This window comes from Necator americanus, chromosome II (genome assembly GCF_031761385.1).
Source record: "Necator americanus strain Aroian chromosome II, whole genome shotgun sequence".
NCBI classification, from domain to species: Eukaryota; Metazoa; Nematoda; class Chromadorea; order Rhabditida; family Ancylostomatidae; genus Necator; species Necator americanus.
Window position 1 is genome coordinate 25,903,420 of NC_087372.1, and position 17,955 is coordinate 25,921,374.

General features: G+C 43.1%; 5 protein-coding genes across 6 annotated transcripts; all 5 read left to right on the top strand.

The window, feature by feature from the left end:
• Positions 1-232: 232 nt before the first annotated feature.
• On the top strand, positions 233-1,716 carry RB195_019478 (uncharacterized protein; the record flags this gene model as incomplete). Its single annotated transcript, XM_064187336.1, has 3 exons — positions 233-425; positions 1,480-1,549; positions 1,629-1,716. The coding sequence occupies 3 exons, from the start codon at positions 233-235 to the stop codon at positions 1,714-1,716; spliced, it is 351 nt and encodes a 116-aa protein (XP_064043217.1).
• Positions 1,717-2,648: 932 nt separating this feature from the next.
• On the top strand, positions 2,649-3,188 carry RB195_019479 (uncharacterized protein; the record flags this gene model as incomplete). Its single annotated transcript, XM_064187337.1, has 1 exon — positions 2,649-3,188. The coding sequence occupies one exon, from the start codon at positions 2,649-2,651 to the stop codon at positions 3,186-3,188; it is 540 nt and encodes a 179-aa protein (XP_064043218.1).
• Positions 3,189-3,253: 65 nt separating this feature from the next.
• Positions 3,254-5,311, top strand: RB195_019480 (uncharacterized protein; the record flags this gene model as incomplete). Of its 2 annotated transcripts, XM_064187339.1 has the most annotated exons (4): positions 3,254-3,525; positions 3,583-3,735; positions 3,783-4,006; positions 4,095-5,311. In XM_064187339.1, the coding sequence occupies 4 exons, from the start codon at positions 3,254-3,256 to the stop codon at positions 5,309-5,311; spliced, it is 1,866 nt and encodes a 621-aa protein (XP_064043219.1). The 2 variants fall into 2 exon arrangements, with proteins under 2 accessions (XP_064043219.1, XP_064043220.1); XM_064187338.1 differs by lacking the exon at positions 4,095-5,311 and having other exon boundaries at positions 3,583-3,841.
• On the top strand, positions 4,541-5,311 carry RB195_019481 (uncharacterized protein; the record flags this gene model as incomplete). Its single annotated transcript, XM_064187340.1, has 1 exon — positions 4,541-5,311. One exon carries the CDS (start codon positions 4,541-4,543, stop codon positions 5,309-5,311), a length of 771 nt encoding a protein of 256 aa, XP_064043221.1.
• Positions 5,312-11,392: 6,081 nt separating this feature from the next.
• Positions 11,393-11,689, top strand: RB195_019482 (uncharacterized protein; the record flags this gene model as incomplete). Its single annotated transcript, XM_064187341.1, has 1 exon — positions 11,393-11,689. The coding sequence occupies one exon, from the start codon at positions 11,393-11,395 to the stop codon at positions 11,687-11,689; it is 297 nt and encodes a 98-aa protein (XP_064043222.1).
• Between the last annotated feature and the right edge of the window lie 6,266 nt (positions 11,690-17,955).

Genomic DNA, 17,955 nt, shown 5'->3' on the forward strand with positions numbered 1-17,955 from the left:
CAGCGCTGAAAAGAACCGACGTCCCTCAAGTGTTTCGTATGAGATAGGCAGGGGGAGCTCCATCATTCGATCTCAAAGACAACATTTCAAAAAAGACATGCAAGGAGAACACAAAAAGACCTCTCAAACAAGAATAACCACGAAAATTGAGAGAACAGCTAACGAATGATAAGTAGGAGTTCAAGGCGCTTGTGACGACAGGATGAAGCGCCTAGCTTCGAAAAACAACAGGATGAAACTCGAGAAGGGTCGCCAGATGATCGGTAATTGCACGAAAAAGCAAGTAAAAATTGGGAGAAGATTCGTGTTCAACTTCGCCACCGCTGCGTGTGGGAATTGCCAGGAATCTGCTGCACATCTGGCTCTTCCTAATGGCAACATTCGAGAGAATGTTCGATGGTGGCTTCTTTTCACCAGTAGACAGAGTTCGTTATTGTTGTTTACAGCTATTACAGCGGAACATCTTCTTCAAATCAAGAATCTAAAGGGCTGATAGCACCACAAGTTTCATCTCATCCGACAATGCAATTCTTAACACAGGGATTGACAAAAGGATAACCCATAAAGTAGGTTTCATCGACCATTCGCTTTAGTTTACAGATCAGGTCACGAAGTAACTGCTTACATTTATAAGAGCTATAAAATCCACTCTTCTCGATCTCGTTTCTTGAACCCTCTGATTAAAAACGACTTCCTCATTGATAAAACCCTTGCTTTTCGAAATTGGGAACTTTCTTTTCTTGACCCCTACCCGCATAGTGTAACTCGCAAACTAAGTCTCAAGAATTATCTGCTACTGGATAGTACCTAATAACAAATGTTTCCCTGAGCGATGCCTCTCATCCGCCTGGGAAGGACAAAATATTGCGTAGTATGTGCGTCGATAGCGGAATTCTACTTGACAAAGTCATACTATGCAGAGCAAAGCCTTTTGACGAGGGGGAACAGAAATTAGTCAACATACTGCTTCGACACTCATAAACAAAGTGAATCCGCTCGGATATCACATGCCGAACCGGCAAATGTAAAGTGAGAAGGAATCAACTGAATGGGGCATCGCGAAGAAGAAGTCTTCTTATTCCAATGTGCGCAGCGTGGGAAGAAAGCATGCGATGACAAGCAGCCACAAGTAGCGCCGCAACTGAGTGACATCATTCGCCTATAAGGTCTAGCGGGGTTCTAGATGAGCGGAGACAGAGGAGTTGAAGTTCTCACTAAATTGAGAATCATAAGAGATTGGAAGTTGGAAGTTGACTTATTCTTTGCACTTTATTTTCATTTTCGTATTCCCACGGTCACCGATTGATCCCGGATCTCCTTCAATATAGGGATCACAGGAATACCAGTATCGAGGTTACGTGGCACTTCTCCAAATAGCGGAAGGGGGTAACCGCAGACTGAAAGCTGACGAAACGTTCTCCCTATCTCATGGGAATTGAAGCCAGCAACCTGCCCATGGCTTTTAAAATTATATTGCAGGACGGAGTAATAAGAAGGAGTCTCCTGACTCTGGAGGAAAACTTGATAAGGTAGCGCCAAGAAGGACAGGGTTGGGCGAGTAATCCAGGGTGTCAACATGGAATAGGACTAGAACGGCTCAGTCAACGCATGTATGCTTTCATCTAAAGCGCCGCTGAAGACTTGGTGATGTACGCCGGAAAGCCACCATCGGACTGTCCGACACCGGCGATGCAAGCTACTGAACGACGTACATGAAAGGAGAAGAACTGATCTTAGGAACATGCGCCAAAAGAGGAGTTGGTAACCTCGTCAGCACGTGTATTGCAAAGAAAATTGACTACGTTGAACAACTTGCGACCCGAATCGGAAGTCTGTGGATGAGAGGATCGCGATAGTTCAAGCCAGGTGTAGCCATCGCTTCAATCAATTTAAAAAACAACGGGAGTCAACTTGATCAGGGTGATCGAGACTTCTTTTCACGTTGATCAAGATTCTCTGATTTGTAGAGCGCCTTGAGCACTGACATTGCAACACTGACGGATAAATACGTTTGTAAAATGTTCCAGATCATAAGGGTAAACTCAACAGTATTTCCAAACCTCCACAACGGTTTACCGCCTCATAGTGACGTGGAGGTGACACTGGGCGTCGAACTGCGATGCACACGGAGGTTCGTCCTCCGGCAGGGTCTCCCAAGCTGAGAAGGAGTTCGACACATCCGACATTCCGACTTCTCGGGATCGGAAGCCTAGCTAAGAGTAAACCACTGCTAAGATTCACCACCGTCTTGGCAAAATGTCGCAAGGTGGTTTCCTGATCCATATAGGTTGGGCGACGACCTGTGGTGAAAGCTAAGCTCGCCGTGGCATGGCTGCTTAGTTTGGGGAAAAGTCTCTTTGCCACTCCAGCGTATTCACTGCCTCAGTATCCTGCACACTGGGCCCTGCCGTCTCAGACGTCGGACGGTATGGCGACCGGTGAGAGGCGATCAAATCTCAGCTTGCTCAGGACGTCATTGATTCTGGACCAAGGCGACACACGCACGACTCGCCATGGAGACTATTTCAGACTGTGTACTTACAACGCGAGAACAGTTTCCACAGACGCTGACCTGCATGCCCTTCTCGGAGCTGCAGAGCGTATCAAATTTTACGTGATTGCTCTGGAGAAGGTTCGACGTACGACAGATGAATGACGGTACAGTCGTCATTCGTGAAGAGAAGGTTCCGTCGCGAAATGTAGGCTTTATTGGTTTTGTTGTGCACCCATCTGTCGTCCATCTCGTCGATTCTCACGAGATCCTGTCACCTCGTCTGGCCATTCTTCGCCTCCGCCCTTTGCGCCAAAAATCCATCAGTATCATCAACTGCTATTCACCAACATCAGCAGCTGATGATTCCGAATTGGACGCGTTTTACGAGGAGCTGGAGGAAGTAGTCCGCAACGAGAAGTCCTTTTATAAATTCGTTGTCGGAGACTTCAACGCAAAACTAGGAAAGGCCACAGAAGAGGAATACAGGATTGGAAGATTTGGACTGGGGGACCGGAATGAAAATGGCAATCGTCTAGCCGGGCTGTTCTCCGCCGCTCGCCTCTTTCATGGGAACTCTCTTTTCATGAAAAAAGATCATCGTCGGTGGACATGGGAATCACCCAATGGCGCGACTCGTGCGGAGATCGATCACATACTCACCAACCGGAGGTGTGTCTACTTGATGTCTCAGTAGTACCATCCTTTTGTACTGGTTCTGATCACCGTCTCCTTCGTGCGAAAATACGACTTAGCCACACGATGGGAAAGAACACCTGCTATCGGCAACGATGGAGAAAAGAAGTCGTCTACGACGATTGCGTACTCGAGGACTCCTTGTCCCAAGGTGAGTGGCATATTGAGGAGGACCGAAACGTAGACTACGAGATGCTGCTCAGAGGATTACGAGCCTGCGCTGAACGTGCCTCGAAGCCGCGCACGACAAACTTGGATCGAATTTCAAAGACCACCAAGGAATTGTTGGAAAGAAGAAGGGCGTTGAGGTTTGATCCGAATGCATCGCACATTGAGCGGTTAGTAGCAAACACTAGCCGCAGATAAGCGTTGCAGGAGGATCTTTTGAAGTACAGACAGAAGAAGATTCTAGGAGCAGCACAAAGAAGAACGAGTCTAAAGAAGTGCCGCAGGGATCTCCGCGAATATAATATTCCGCTAGCAACCTTGCTGAGCGAAGACGGGACTCGCACGTCTTCTCGTCGTGAGATGGAAATCATTACGGAGAGGTTCTACTCGAACCTTTTCCGTTCATCAACTCCTGTGTCAAGCCCAGCCCTCCTCTGTCACCACGGATTCTCCTTTCGGAAGTACGAGTCGCTATCAAGAGCATGAAACCTGGCACAGCCCCCGGACCTGGTTTTATATCAGCAGACTTTCTTCGGGCTGGTGGCCATCCGCTTCATGTAATCTTAGCAGCGCACATGACATCCTATCTTCGGAAAGAAAGGATCCCAGACCAGTGGAAGACCTCGCGAACCGTTCTTATCCATAAGAAAGGTGACCGAAAGGACCTTCGGAACTACCGTCCGATATGCTTGCTGAGCGTGTTATACAAAGTATTCAAAGGATGAAACCCAGCCTCAAGAACAAGCTGGATTCCGCCAGGGGTTCAGCTGCTTGGACCACATCCAGACCGTGTCGAGGGTCATAGAGGTTTGCCGTGAATACCGCCTGCCCCTTGTTCTAACCTTCGTCGACTATGAGAAAGCCTTTGACAGCGTAGAAACGAATGCAATACTGTCAGCGCTGGTCGACCAAGGTGTGGACGCGTCGTATGTGAGGACCATAGCCAATTGCTACGGACGATGCACGACTAGGATACAGCTTTTCCACCGCCCTCTCACCATACCCATTGGAAAGGGGGTACGACAAGGCGATACTATATCGCCGAAGCCTTATGCATTGCAATGGATAATGAAATCACTATCCTGGGAAGAAAGGTGCATACGTGTTGATGGAAGATTTCTTTCGAACCTTCGTTTCGCGAACGACATCGTTCTCTTTTCGAGCAGTACCAATGAAGCAGAAACGATGCTCAACGAATTGAACGAAGCAGGGAAGAGAATAGGACTACGAATAAACAGAAAGAAGACACAGTTCATGAAGAACGCCCACTGCGAGGACGGAGGAGTACAACTTGAAGGCTCCCAAATCGTGGAAACTCCGTCATACGTATACCTCGGACGTTCTATGAACATGGAAAACGACTTGAAGGAAGAACTGAATAGAAGAATGAGAGCAGCATGGGCAGCATTCGCAGCCGTCAGGGAAGCTACTGACCAACTGACGGACCAAGATCTTCGTGCCCATCGGTTCGACTCGACACTCCTTCCATCGCTCTGTTACGCAGCGGAGACGTGGGCAGACACCGCGGCCACGTCTAGGAAGCTACTTACTAACCTCAGAGCTCTTGAGAGATGTCTACTGAAGTTTAACCGGCGCACACAACGCCTTGCCAGTCTTCGTAGCTCTGACTTAAGAGGAATGTTCCGTCTTCGCGACCCAGCGGACTATATATCGAAAGCAAAACATAGATGGGCCGGTCACATCATGAGAAGAATCGATGATAGATGGACTAAAAGAACGCTAGAGTGGATCCCAAGGGACGCTAAACGCCCCCGAGGGAGACCGCCAACGAGATGGGGTGACGTGTTCGCTGCACGGATGGACCAGCTAAGAGCTCAGCTGGATACGGCTCAAGGACCTCGTCAACGTCACTCACGAAGCTTGAGAACATCTTGGATGACAATGGCGAAGGAACGAAACGAGTGGAAGAGATGCTGGGGCCCGCACGTCCAGTGAAGACGGGCCATCTAAGTATCTAAGTAAGTAAGTATTTCTAAACAGCGCTACACTTTCTGATCTGGCAATTTCAAGCACGGTACAGTTGCGTAAGAGGTTGTGCTCGAAGCGTAGCGGTTAGAATCTAGAGGAAGAGACGCCTGCTGACACCATTCCTCGCTGTAGTTAGTGATGCACCCGAGTCGATCCTTACGCTACGCTCCACCTCGTCGCTTACGCAGCTGCACCGTGCTCATTTTCACCCTCTATACATACGTGTATAAAAAACTCGGAAATTTGCGAGTTACGGGATAATTTCAAAAACTCACTAAAAATGAAAGTTATCACAGGTTTTATACAGTCCACTTCAAGAAATCTTATGGAATTATTATACTTCCTTGTTTGAAGGCATCACCGCACGAATCTGACGTGGTGTGGATTTCCGATGGGCAAACTCTATACGGGATCGTGGATTGTGGGATCAGGGGTGGTTTTGCTTATCTATCCCTAATCTTAGTAAAAATGCGGCATGAAAGGCTCCATTTCTCACGATGGTTTCAGTTGCAACGCTCCGCTCTCGCACACGCGCCGCATCCACCGGAACAGCGGTCGGAAGCCAGTGATTTCTCCTCGACCGCCCATTCAACCTAAGGTTGGGTTGCTGAGGGGACCGGAACGTACACATAGAGCAGCGTATTAACGTTCCTCGTAGGAGCGGTTCCCACGCGGTTTTTTTTAGGACGATTAGGGAGCGATGGGCGGAACTACCCCTGATCCCCCAATCTGCAACTATGGCTTTTGCCGCGGATTCCATCACCACGTCTAATTCGTGGTATGCTGTCTTCAAGGAATTGTGTGGATACGTGACTCTTCCATTGGTAATGAGTGAAAAAGCTACGTATCCCCATAGTGCTATGTTGCTGTATATGATGCATATGAAACAACGCATAGCGATACGAAATGTAAGAAATATATATGTGTCTCTTAATTTTAATCCTCGACTGAAGACAACTACAAAGAACTACGAGCCCTTCGTTGTTGGCTGTTATTATTTACGCATAGCGACGAGTATTTCAGCAATCATTCCAATTAAAAAGAGAAGGAACTTTAGGGAACCCTTCGAAAATGATTCGAAATGTGTTTTGTGGTTTCCTTGCCTATGTCTTGTATCTCGAACATGAGACGATCATTAGTTTCATCTCCTTTCTCTTCTTCCTATCCTCCTCTTTTTTGTTGTCGTTTTTTCCTTTGAATAAGCGAGATAAATCGGGAATTAGAATTGACAGAACCAGACAATTTTTGCTTGGAGTTGCGATTATTTTTCACATTTTATGTTATTCAGTTGAATAGACGACTGAATATGGCATTAGTTTTCATGCGCACACGCTTTTCGCTAACTGTAATTAGAATTATGGAATATGAATCGATGAAATATGTAGATTACATAGTAAACAGCTATAAACGGTGATTGCTTGCCTTCTGGCGTACCCCTTTATAACGTAGTTTTCTTCTAAGGAATGAGAAATAACGGCTAATGAAAAAGAAGGAAAATACTAAGGATTTGTAATAGTCGAAAGGCATTAATAAGCTATTCAGCTAATTAGCTATTTGAGGTCAATAATGTGATTTCATCGGCAGAATAATTGGATTTTTCGGGAATAAAACGAAGGATTAACTTCTTTAGGCAGAACAACTGCAGCAGAGTTTAAAAATAAAATAGGTTGTGTCATTGATGTTGTTGGTTGTTAACCTTACTATTTTATTTCCACCTCCACAATGTTAGTTTCCATAAACGCAAAGATCGATACAGTAATGGTGCGACAGTTGGGCGGAAGGAGAGGAGGCACAACTCGGTAGAAAATTTTGATCTGCGGGTGCTGTGGATCCCTCCAAAGAACAACGGACCACAGCGAAGAGATTGCAAATTCTCAACTTGCCTGGAAATCGCGCATTGAAGGTCAACAGAGTAGGAAGTGACAACAGACGCGTTGCAGTCGACGAACACAACATAGGCACTCAACATTCACTTTAAAAAATTAAACTGGATTTATGAAAAAGGAGGAACCCACTTGGCATGCCTGTAGAGCAGTAAAGGATTTTTACGTGTTGAGCGGCCTAAGACGAGAAGTGTAAAGATAAAGATCGTTACTTACAATTACAGAATCTAAGCCCTCCGCTTTTTCTGAAAAGAAAAATCTTTCTTGCGGAAAAGGCAAGAAAGTGTATACACTCGAAAAATAGGGAAAAAAGAACATCTGTTTTGAATGAGAGGCATGGTGTAGTCTTATCGCTTTGCTCCATAGACAAAAACATAGGTAACATTGTGGCTAAGACGGTGATAAAAAGTTCTCAACACTTTTCTAAATAATCCATACATAAAAACAACATAAAAGACATAAATTCCTCCTCGAAATCAATGACTGAATGACGAACACAACCGTCTGTCCTTCAGCTATTTCTGGGACGATAAAACGAAACAATCGCGAACACAATTATTTGCTGTATTTCCACATACTTACTGGGAGAGGACTAAATCTTGAAGTGAAACCCTCAGTGAATCTCCATTCCCAAGAAAAAGAGGAAAACCTTAGTGGCGCAGAATTTCAATGACATTACAGAGTTAAGGAAATACATGCTTTGGAGTTTCTTCTGGTTAAATTTGCCAAATGTAACACTTTCTGGATTCATTTCAGAAGTACAATGTCACTTGAATTAAGGATGGAGAAGAGCGAAAATCAAAAGCAGTGCGAATTACTCGCTGTGGTATTAGAACTGTGTGGACTCGAATCCCGTAATCTGCTTAGTACCCTCCAAAAATCGCTACTATGCACCAAAGATTATCGACAAAAAAATCGAAAATATGCGGAGAAACACAGGGCGAGCGTGAGATAGTCGGGGTGTTTTTCATAGCATTACGAGCCACTACGCGTATATCGGAAAGAACTCAATTAGAAGCGAGCAGCAACATGTCTTTGTCGAGCTTCGTGTGTGGTGTTCGTCGTGCTCTTCGGTGAGAGGAGCAGTGCTTCCTAGTCCCCGAGCAAACAAGGATAAAGTAGGCGTCAGTCAGGGTCATTCTGCTGAAAGTCGGTCTGGAGAAGAATATTTTTCTAGCGAATTTTTTAGGGATTCAGTAATTAAGCAGGTAAGAGGGTAAAGACACTGACTTGAACCAGGAACTTCAAATAATTCTGAATTGAAGTCCGACGCGTTGGCATATCCCGAGTGGACTGAATAGTCCTAGGTACTTTATTCTTTTTAATTTTATATTTGATAAACAATTACTGGATAACCTCGTCATGAATAGAAAGGTAAATAAAAGGATGAAATGAATCGAGAACGTCTATTGATCAATCCATTCCAGGATGCGTCAACGCGCTCGACTTTTAGAGATTGACGAACGAACATGCGACTCTTTCAAACACATCTGGAACCTTTTCTTTTGCATGAACTATGGCCAGGATTGGTATTGCTCTTTCTTTATTAACAGTTCACGTTTCGTCGTCATCGGATCTGCAGAGCCGAAAAAATCAAAGCCATCAGTAATGCGTACCCAACATGAAACGATTTAAAAGCATCACCCCAGGAATCTGAGGCGCTACGGATTTCAGGTGGATTATTCGTATGCGGGATTGTAGATTAAGAAGAGAGGGTGAATCCGTCCATTTCTTCCTAATAGTCGTAAAAATCGGCCCGGAAGATGCGGCTTCGAGCGCTCCGGCGCGCTATTTTCCACAACGAGTTTGATTGGAGCGCGCCAGCCGTGTGCACGAGCCGCATCTTCCGGGCCGTTTTTTAAGGCAATTAGGATGAAATGGACGGAATCACCCACCTCTGCATAATCTACTATCCCTTATAAGAATACTCCACCTGAAATCCGTACCACCTCAGATTCCTGGGGTGATGCCTTCAAGGAAAGTCGAATATCGCAACTGTATCTAGTAGCATTTTCGCGGACCCGGAAGAATCAAAGGCTTGGTTGGGTTCTGACAGTGTTAAACCGAGGAGAGCGCCGAAATAGTGGTGACTGGCTGTTTTGATCTGTGGCACCCACATAACACTATTACTTTATTATTATTACTATATACCATTATATATTACTATACTTATGCATTACTATACATTACTACATAACATTATTATTGCTACCATATAACATAAATGCCTTGTTTTATAATAAATAGTGAATATATATACATAATATATTGTATAAGACTCTTAAATGCTGATTGATTTAAAAAAAAAGGAGAGAAGCTGTGCGTCCTCCGGTGTTGAGGCAAATGCACAGTGTTAAATGCGTGATTTCTACCAGACGATGGATGGTTTCGGCTTAAATTCGTTTGTGAAGCAAGAAAAATTGAATTTTTAATCATGTTGCGTGCGCAAAGAAAAACTGCGGAAATGTCCACTGAAGTGTTTGTCGTGAAGTGCGACGATAGCGTTGGACGCTTGTCACGACAGCATCTGCGTACGATGCAAAGCCAAGCATAAAAGTTTGTTAATGGTCTGGATGTGTTCAAACTATAAAACATGTCTGTTTTAGGATAAGCGACAAAAGGATTAAGGGGGAATGGCCTGGGCGATGCATCAAAATATCCTCTCAGACAAATCTGCTACCAAATTATCGACTCCGAGGGGATGAAAGGGTCGGTTGGCACTGATGCGGTTTCGAAACACAGCGAAACCTCTTACCGACTGTGCTACACCAGCTTTTTTATTGGAATAAAAATAAATAATAAATATGAAGCAAACATAAATAAATAGCAATGACCTAACTGAGCTAAAAGCCCATTAAACAAGCGATTAAATTGAAACGCTGAAGAAAATATGTGCAACTCAAATTACAAAAAACATTCTTAGCACTGTTGGGAGCAAGAAATGCATTGTAATGTTAATTTGGCCTTCTTCCAGCTCCTGTAGGGCCGATAAAAAATTGGCGCACAAACAAACATTGTTTTTTTTTACTTCAGGATCACCTTACAGCTGAGATCATAAAAAACAAGCGAAATTCTTGACCGTCTCGTGACTACAGGTCTCCAATTTCCCAAACACGATTTAAATAATTTCGTTCACTGACGTTCTTGTAGCAGAACTCTCAGCGAGTAAATCAATCATCTCTTGGGTTGAGGAATGAGTCGTGAGGGTTTTCTCTAACTTAAAGGTACACATGGAAACATAAAGTATTGGTAAAGTGTTATAAACCGTTTAGAGGAAAATTCTATCTCTTTCTTTCTTTTTTCTATGAGGATTCCATTCATATAGAATTTCTACCATTTTCCCATTGAATTGGCCAAAAAAGCAACTTTAATTGAGAGAGGTGAGGCGTTTAACCACAAAGTTTAATCCTACCTACAAACCAGATATGAGATCTATGGAAAATGTTCAGTGAGATAAGCGAGGAAGAGAAAAATCAAATTTATTTCCAAAAAATCTGTGTTCCCAAGAGTTTATGACAGAACTGTAATTTTAAACTGACTACAATAAGTGCGAGTAAGGTGGGAGTCGCAATAATATCAATAGGTTACCCCACTCTCAAAGAAATATCCTATTCACACACTATGCATAGTCAAGGATGTGGCAGTCGCAATGGAAATTTCCATTATTCATTAATTCAGAATATACTATATACTATTCTGCTTAAGGAGATGATAAGGATAAAGGACAAAGTTTCTGGCGTCAATCAATCCGCTTGGGATGCGCCCCCACGTTCACTTCAATTAAGAATCGTAGGAGGTTTACGAACGTGTAAATGGCCTATGCAATGACTTGCGGTGGCTAGCCGATGTGTCAAGTCAGTGTTTTTAACCTCGCAGACAGGTTTGGTAAGAATTTATCGGCCCCGGAGGGGTGAAAGGCTTGGTGAGCACTAGGGCGGATTCGAACCTCCGATAGATCGTGCAAGAAGCGGAACCTCTAACGGTTACGCTACATTACACCCGCCCTTTAAGGAGATTATATGCAATGCAAATACAGTTACCGCAAAAAAGATTCTATATTATTCGGGCCTTAGTTCTCATCTCACATGGTCGAAAAAACACATTAGTGATATATCGATAAAAATGCTTTTTTCCAGCGCTGCTGTCGGGAAATAGTAGGCGTGAAATGTGTGCAATGCACCTGGCGGGCGCAATGCATCGTTTGTTGGAGAAGACAAAAGAGGAGAGTTTGTGGAAAGGAGAGAAAGAGGACGCGCTGCGACAGATGCGTCGCGCTCAGAAAGTTGAACTCGATTCGCGAAAGCTATGGCTACACGAAAGTTCCCAAAGGCATGTGGACAAGAGCGGAAAACTAGGTGGAGACCCACGCATGTTATCCAGCAAGAATTCTGAACAGGACACCGTGGATTCTTGGGAAACGTCCTCTCACATGAAATACCAGCGAATGATCGCGGGGAAGTAGCGGGTATGTCCACGAAAGTGGAGGCCAACGGTACCGAAAGCAGAGGATGTCGGAAGGTAAATGTATCCGAACTAAACTTTAGAGTAATCAAAAATCTTGAAAAAACAATAAGCAAAAGAGAGCACACAGTCGGGATGTGTCAAAAATTCTTCACTTCTCTTTATATGATCAGGATAAAGCGCCCACTGTTCTTCCTCAAGTTTACTCTGCCTACTGTTCTTTCTCAAGTTAGCCAGTATAAATTTATGCGAACTTTTCATTGTTAGCTGAACGCAGCTGCGTACTGCGAGAGACAACACTTTGAACATAGCCAGAAAACTTGTTGTGAATGGCAGAAAAATTTCAAAAATGTTCCAAAAGCGCTCAAAAACGAACGTTTTTGATGAAGAACTTTACAAAAATGTTTATTATTCTCTCACAAGCGCCACCAGAGAAGATAAGAGAATGAAATGCTCGCAGCTGAATCTGGAATGTATAAAAGCGGACCGACTTCAAATCAAAATCATAGAAATTTAGTTGTGGCCTATACAATGATTTTTGGGTGAATAGGGTACTCAGATGTATCAGGACAGATGCTTCTTATACCAGTTTATTAATTTATTATTATTTCATTTGTTTTATACACTTCGAAAAAAAAAACAAGAAGGTTAGTTGCCCTGGAGCGGTTCTGACTTCTACAGGCATCCTCGCGCGAATTTCAAAACCAGATCCATGTAAAGAAGTCTTTTGTCACTTCCAAAGAACTATACAATTTGCAATGCAGGATGCTGTCATGCATTGAAAGCCCTGAGATTCAGAAGAAAGACCGCGAAGAGACGAGAACACACCTAGTTGGTAAGATGTGCTCAGAATGCTTAGTTTCTCTTTTAACACTCGCCTTGAAAAGTTCCAAAGTAACGGGACGGTACGGTAATCCAGTAGAACTGAGCGCTGACTTCTTGTCCATTTGTGTGCCTGTTCGGGTATTCCCGGTATTTCTTACAATCTATGACGGCGGCTCAAACAAAGTCTGAGTTGAAGTCGAACGCGTAGGAATTGTGAATGGGTGGCCCTGAATGAACTGCGTGCTCGAATGCTGTCGTGATCAGGGAAAAAACTGTTGGCTCAGTGTGCTCGCTCAATCTCGGCTACTATAGACCTCGATTGAACATCACGTGTTCCGATGTCGTTTCCGGAAAGGTTTTCCATTTTATGCGGCACGCAGCAAGTGATTCAGAGGTGAGATCATGCGATTTCACATTCACAATTATGGGTTACGTGCAGTAGGAAGGAACTTTAACTGGGAATTTGCTAAAAGGCAGCATCTGAGTGAATTTTCTACGTTGAGTTCCTTCCAGCAGTAAAAACTGCTTGGATCGCAGTTTGAAAGCAGGGAAGGCAGAGCTCTGCAATTGAACATCCGGTTTTAAACATCAAATTTCATGGAATTTTGCTCCTTTTTTGAGTGCAGCCTCAGAAAAGGAAAGTAGTTTGCAAACAATAGCAGGAAGAACGGTTCCCTTTCGAGAGTCATAACTGAAAAAGTAGACAAAAGAGTAGGAAGAAAAACTTCTCGATAAAAAGGCAGGGAACGTTTGTCAGACTGAAGAGTATTCCCTATGTTTGTTGTCAAAATCAATAGCTTAATGATATCGCTGAAAATGACAGGAAAATGATGGTAAGGTGGGAATGAGGAAAGAAACGAGGAACAACTCAGAATCGCCGACGTATTCGTTGTGACTGCATGTCAAAGTCTTAGAGCATATTTGCACATCTGAATGAGGACATCAAACCGTTTGTGTTTTCTCCCCATTCCCACAGGTTGTACAAACATTACGTCAAGGCTCCCCACCAATAACATGACGATTTCGAACAGCACGGTTTTGTGGAGTGTGCACGGAATTTTCTCGAGCGAAAGAGGAATCACGAGATTCTATGAGGATGTTTCTTCCTTGTTTGCTATAGGACGTCTGCAGTAAACAAGTAAAAAAAGTCAAAACTCTTGTTGAGCAAACTCCCCCAGCTTCTATACGTGCTATGCTAAGCAGGTCAACGACAATGCTGATCATCTCCATCGCATCCAAGAGCCTACCTTCACCGCCTTTACATCCGTGCAAGGGACGAGAACGTAAAGCGAATTAGAGTTGAAATCACCCCACACAAAATAACTCTTTACACATTGATACCAATGAAATCGAAGTGTGCGTTTTCCTCCATTATAACTGCAGCTAGATTGAATAAGTCCGTAGTGAAAACTGCTGGTGCTGGTTTTCCTGAGATTTCTGATTCCTGGAGTTCTGGCCGGTGTTTCGCGTTTTTGCAGCGATTCCTTGGAACAATAAACCAAAGTTTATTTAGCAATGAAAGAGAAACAATGTCAGAAATGTCGAAAAGTTCGACAACATCGAATGTTGTCCTTAAAACTATAAGGTTGGAAAATAATTCAGAGCGGCTGTTTAAGTTTTATTTCAAACTGCAAGGACAACAATGCAACCTAATTTGCCATCTGCTGTCTACGACCTCCTCGCATCGTTCAAGTCTATCAAAGCCTCATTTTGCCTGTTTTCCATGTCTAACTCTATTTTTCCTTCTTAGCGTTTCTTTTTACAGTTTTCGTTGGCTCTGTCGATGCTCTCCACGCACAACACAAATCTCATCAGCAGCATTGTTGGTCCTAACACCTAGCCTAAATTGGGATTTTGCGACACAAGGTAGCCGTGTTGTGTAGATCGGAAGTAAATTTCTTTGATTTATTTCAACTTAAAAATAAAATGAGAAAATAAATAGAATTGTGTTTTCAAAACAAACTATGTTTTAGGGTAAAAGTCCCTTTCGAATGATATGAAGCACTTTTCCAACACGTTTTATTTTAGTGCGTATTCTTAAATCTAAGAAGAAAGACGTCCGTAAAGTATTTCTTAGCCCAATAGCAACACAAAACTGCATTCTGAACAAGCACCTAACAGCTACTAAAGGCGAGGTTGAAAGTTAGAAGAAGGTTAGAAGAAGAGGATCTTAGCAAGAAAAAAAGTTGATGCATATTGCGGTACGACACTTGAAGAATAAAGAACTTAGGGATTGAAATGAATTCTGATGGATTCATACGATGTTTTGAGCATTTATACGCAAATTTCTAAATGTTCTTGTCGTTGCGTTGGTTTCGTGCGGAAAATCTGCACAGCAGGAGTAGAAAGCAAGACGAAAACTGGCGGAAGACACGGGCTTTAAACGTTTTCACAATCCTTACTAAACCATTCGGACTGGTTTGTGTGGGCAGCCGCGCCTACGTCACTGGACGCAACTTTCAATTTCAGGTGTGTACACGCAAGGCACTTGAGTGACTCAACGAGTGCAGCGAATTTTGATATCACTTTCATTTTGCGTCGGAAAGATCAATTCTAATCTTATTTTCTTCGTAAATATGAGGAGAAGTGGAGGAAAAAGAGCAAACAATTCACGATATTAAGTAAATATGTACCTACGTTAAGTTTTTGTAAATTACTCAATAAGGAAGTTGGAAAGTGAGAAGAGGACGAATGTTAAAATGGCTCGGCTAAGCAACTCTTTACATCTGTACGAATGTGAAGTCCGCTTCACGTGATCCATTAATCCTACGGACAGGAAGATTTCCCTCGGATAAATTGACACCAATGCTGAATTCTACGAGGACATTCGAGTTCTGTATTTGTAAGGGTTCTTTTACTATTCGCCCCACCATCTATTGGAACTCTCATTCATACATTCCATCCATTCACCCATTTATTGGAAATCTGACACGGAATAGATCTTCTCATTCGGAAAAAAAATATCGAAAGTCGCAATTTCCGTATCTTTTTCAGAAAGATTTTCTCTAGAACTGCCTTTAAGGTTAGCTGCACCTGGTAAGTACAACAAGAAGTAGATTTTCAACCATGTATATCTTTCGTACAGTAACGCAACCAAATACTTTAAATGATTGGCTAATTCCATTACAATTTTGTTTTGATGTATTGTAGTATTCGTGCTGGATGAGTCATTCAGTTGCATTCAGTAAACTCATGCCTTTTTTAACTGATGAGTTAGTGGAATTTTTTTGGCTCTACATTTGGTTTCCCAGTCGAAGGTCACAGGCATCGCGTTCACTCATCCGAGCTCGACTGTACCGCAACACCTCCCCTAAATTGTGTCGCAAAATCCCTTATATATGGATTAATCGGTCGGAGTAATTTGGAAAGGGGAAAACATTTTTGAAAACAGCGTTTAAAAGCAAATGATCTATGATTTCAAATATGTTTGCAGAAATTGGCTTGGTATGATGTGTGTCCTGGGACCTGGCAATTTCTTCTTAAATAAATCCTTTCACACGTTCACAATCCCAAGATTGACCTATTCTGCAGAAGCGGCGCCTTAGAACGATGAACCATTCCACTGGAAACAACGCTTCCTTCTCAAAATCTTGGGAAATCTCAGACACAAAATTCGTTATCAGGAGATGATCACGAACGTGTTGATACCTCTCTCCTGAAAAAGGCAGGGGAAAAAACTAACTCAGGGATTATCCACTAAGCATTCATCAGCAAACCATTCTTTCTTGATCTTGAAACTCTCAAATTGTAACTTCTCATTTTGAAGAACGCCTGGTTTCTTCTGGATCAAACCTACAGCTCCGTTCTACCCCTTCACTTTTTCTAATCCTGAAACACCTCCACTCAACAGGCTACGATTAACGTTTCAATCTTGGAACCTGCGTATTTGCTTAGAGTTCTCCTTTAACTACAAGCTGTTATTTAGGCGTTGGCGGTGCATGGCAGCTGACCACGGCTTTAAAGCAGCAAAGTTGAAGTTTCGGCCGATCCTGACTGTTCCTGAAGAGATCCAAGAACCGTCAACTTCGTGATAACGTTCCTTTAGTGCGGCTTTCCACAGTGACAAGTTGTTCCTCGTTTTCGTCTCGTTCGTAACGCTTCTTTTTCATCCAAACCTCTCTGTGGCCCAAAATTGGCGTCAGCAATCCACAGACGCTCGCGTGACCGTGCAGCACATGATTGACCTTCACTAATCTACATCGGGTCCCACCGTTTCTAAGTAATGAGAGCTTTGGAAACATACATTTTCATCATCTCGGAACAATTTGTTAATTACAATTTTGAAGAGAACATGTGCGGGCATTGAAGCTTACAAGTGCAAGGAAAGTGAAACGTGCACGCAGAATAATTCGTTTTTGAAAAAGTTAGGTTTTTTTTTAGGAAATATGGTGAAATTAAGCTAAAAACCCGAAATTGTTGGTTTGATCATTTTTACCTCAATCTTCAGCTACGACCTCATCGATTTGTTTCCAGATAGAACTTTTTGAAATGCGTTCGTGCTGAAGTAGGACGACCAATAGCGAAGACAGGGCTATGGAACTCCAAGGAAGTGGTCTAAGGAAGCTTCGAAGAATACTACGTTGTCATAGTTTCAAATTAAAAAAAAACTCTCTTTTTCATCGCCACATAGAAGACTCAATAGAGATGGATTTTTTCGATTTTGAACAAGAGTGGGCCGCGTTTTGGTATAGTCGAAACAAATGTAATTTTGTGATTTTCTCGTCGAATTAGGACTAGAACTCAAGCATAGCTGGTCTAAAAAAGTACAGAAATATTTCGCCCATTACTCCACTACAATGGGAATAATGAATTCATCAAGCGGCAGTGACCACGTTACAGCCTTAGAAACCAACACTCTAGTCGCGGATCGGGGTGATCAGTCAAGGACACCGTCACGAAAAGTTTTGACATCGAGTTCCCTTGTCTGCAACGTTCACAGCGATAATGCGGGAATTCCCCCGCAGGTTCAGGAAGCAGGGATCTCAGTTTGTCCGCCAACCAACCGACAAAACACCAAAACCAATAGGATTAATGAAATTAAACGGCCTGAAAATATACCTGTAGTGAAATTAACTGGTAATTTTCTTGCTAGCATGTAAGAGTTCTAAACCCGCCTCGTGCGTGTTCAACCAGATACATAAGGAGCTCCAGGCTTATTAGTTTTGCTCGACGAAGCTTCTCTTTACACCTGTACGAAATAAGGTGGATTGAAAGTATATGCAGTGAATGAATGTCATCACTCGTTCGAATATAATTTGTTGGTCTGTGGGATAACTTTACCACTTATCCACTTCAAGTTCTTTCGTTTCGTCACTTCTGTGCGTGTTAAAAGTTGTCTCGTTGGGTAAGCTAAACTCTCGTTTCTGATTGTCTACTGTTAGTTGAAATTACCTCATTACGTAACAGTGGGAAGAACAGGAAAGTTTCCTCGAACGTCTCCCT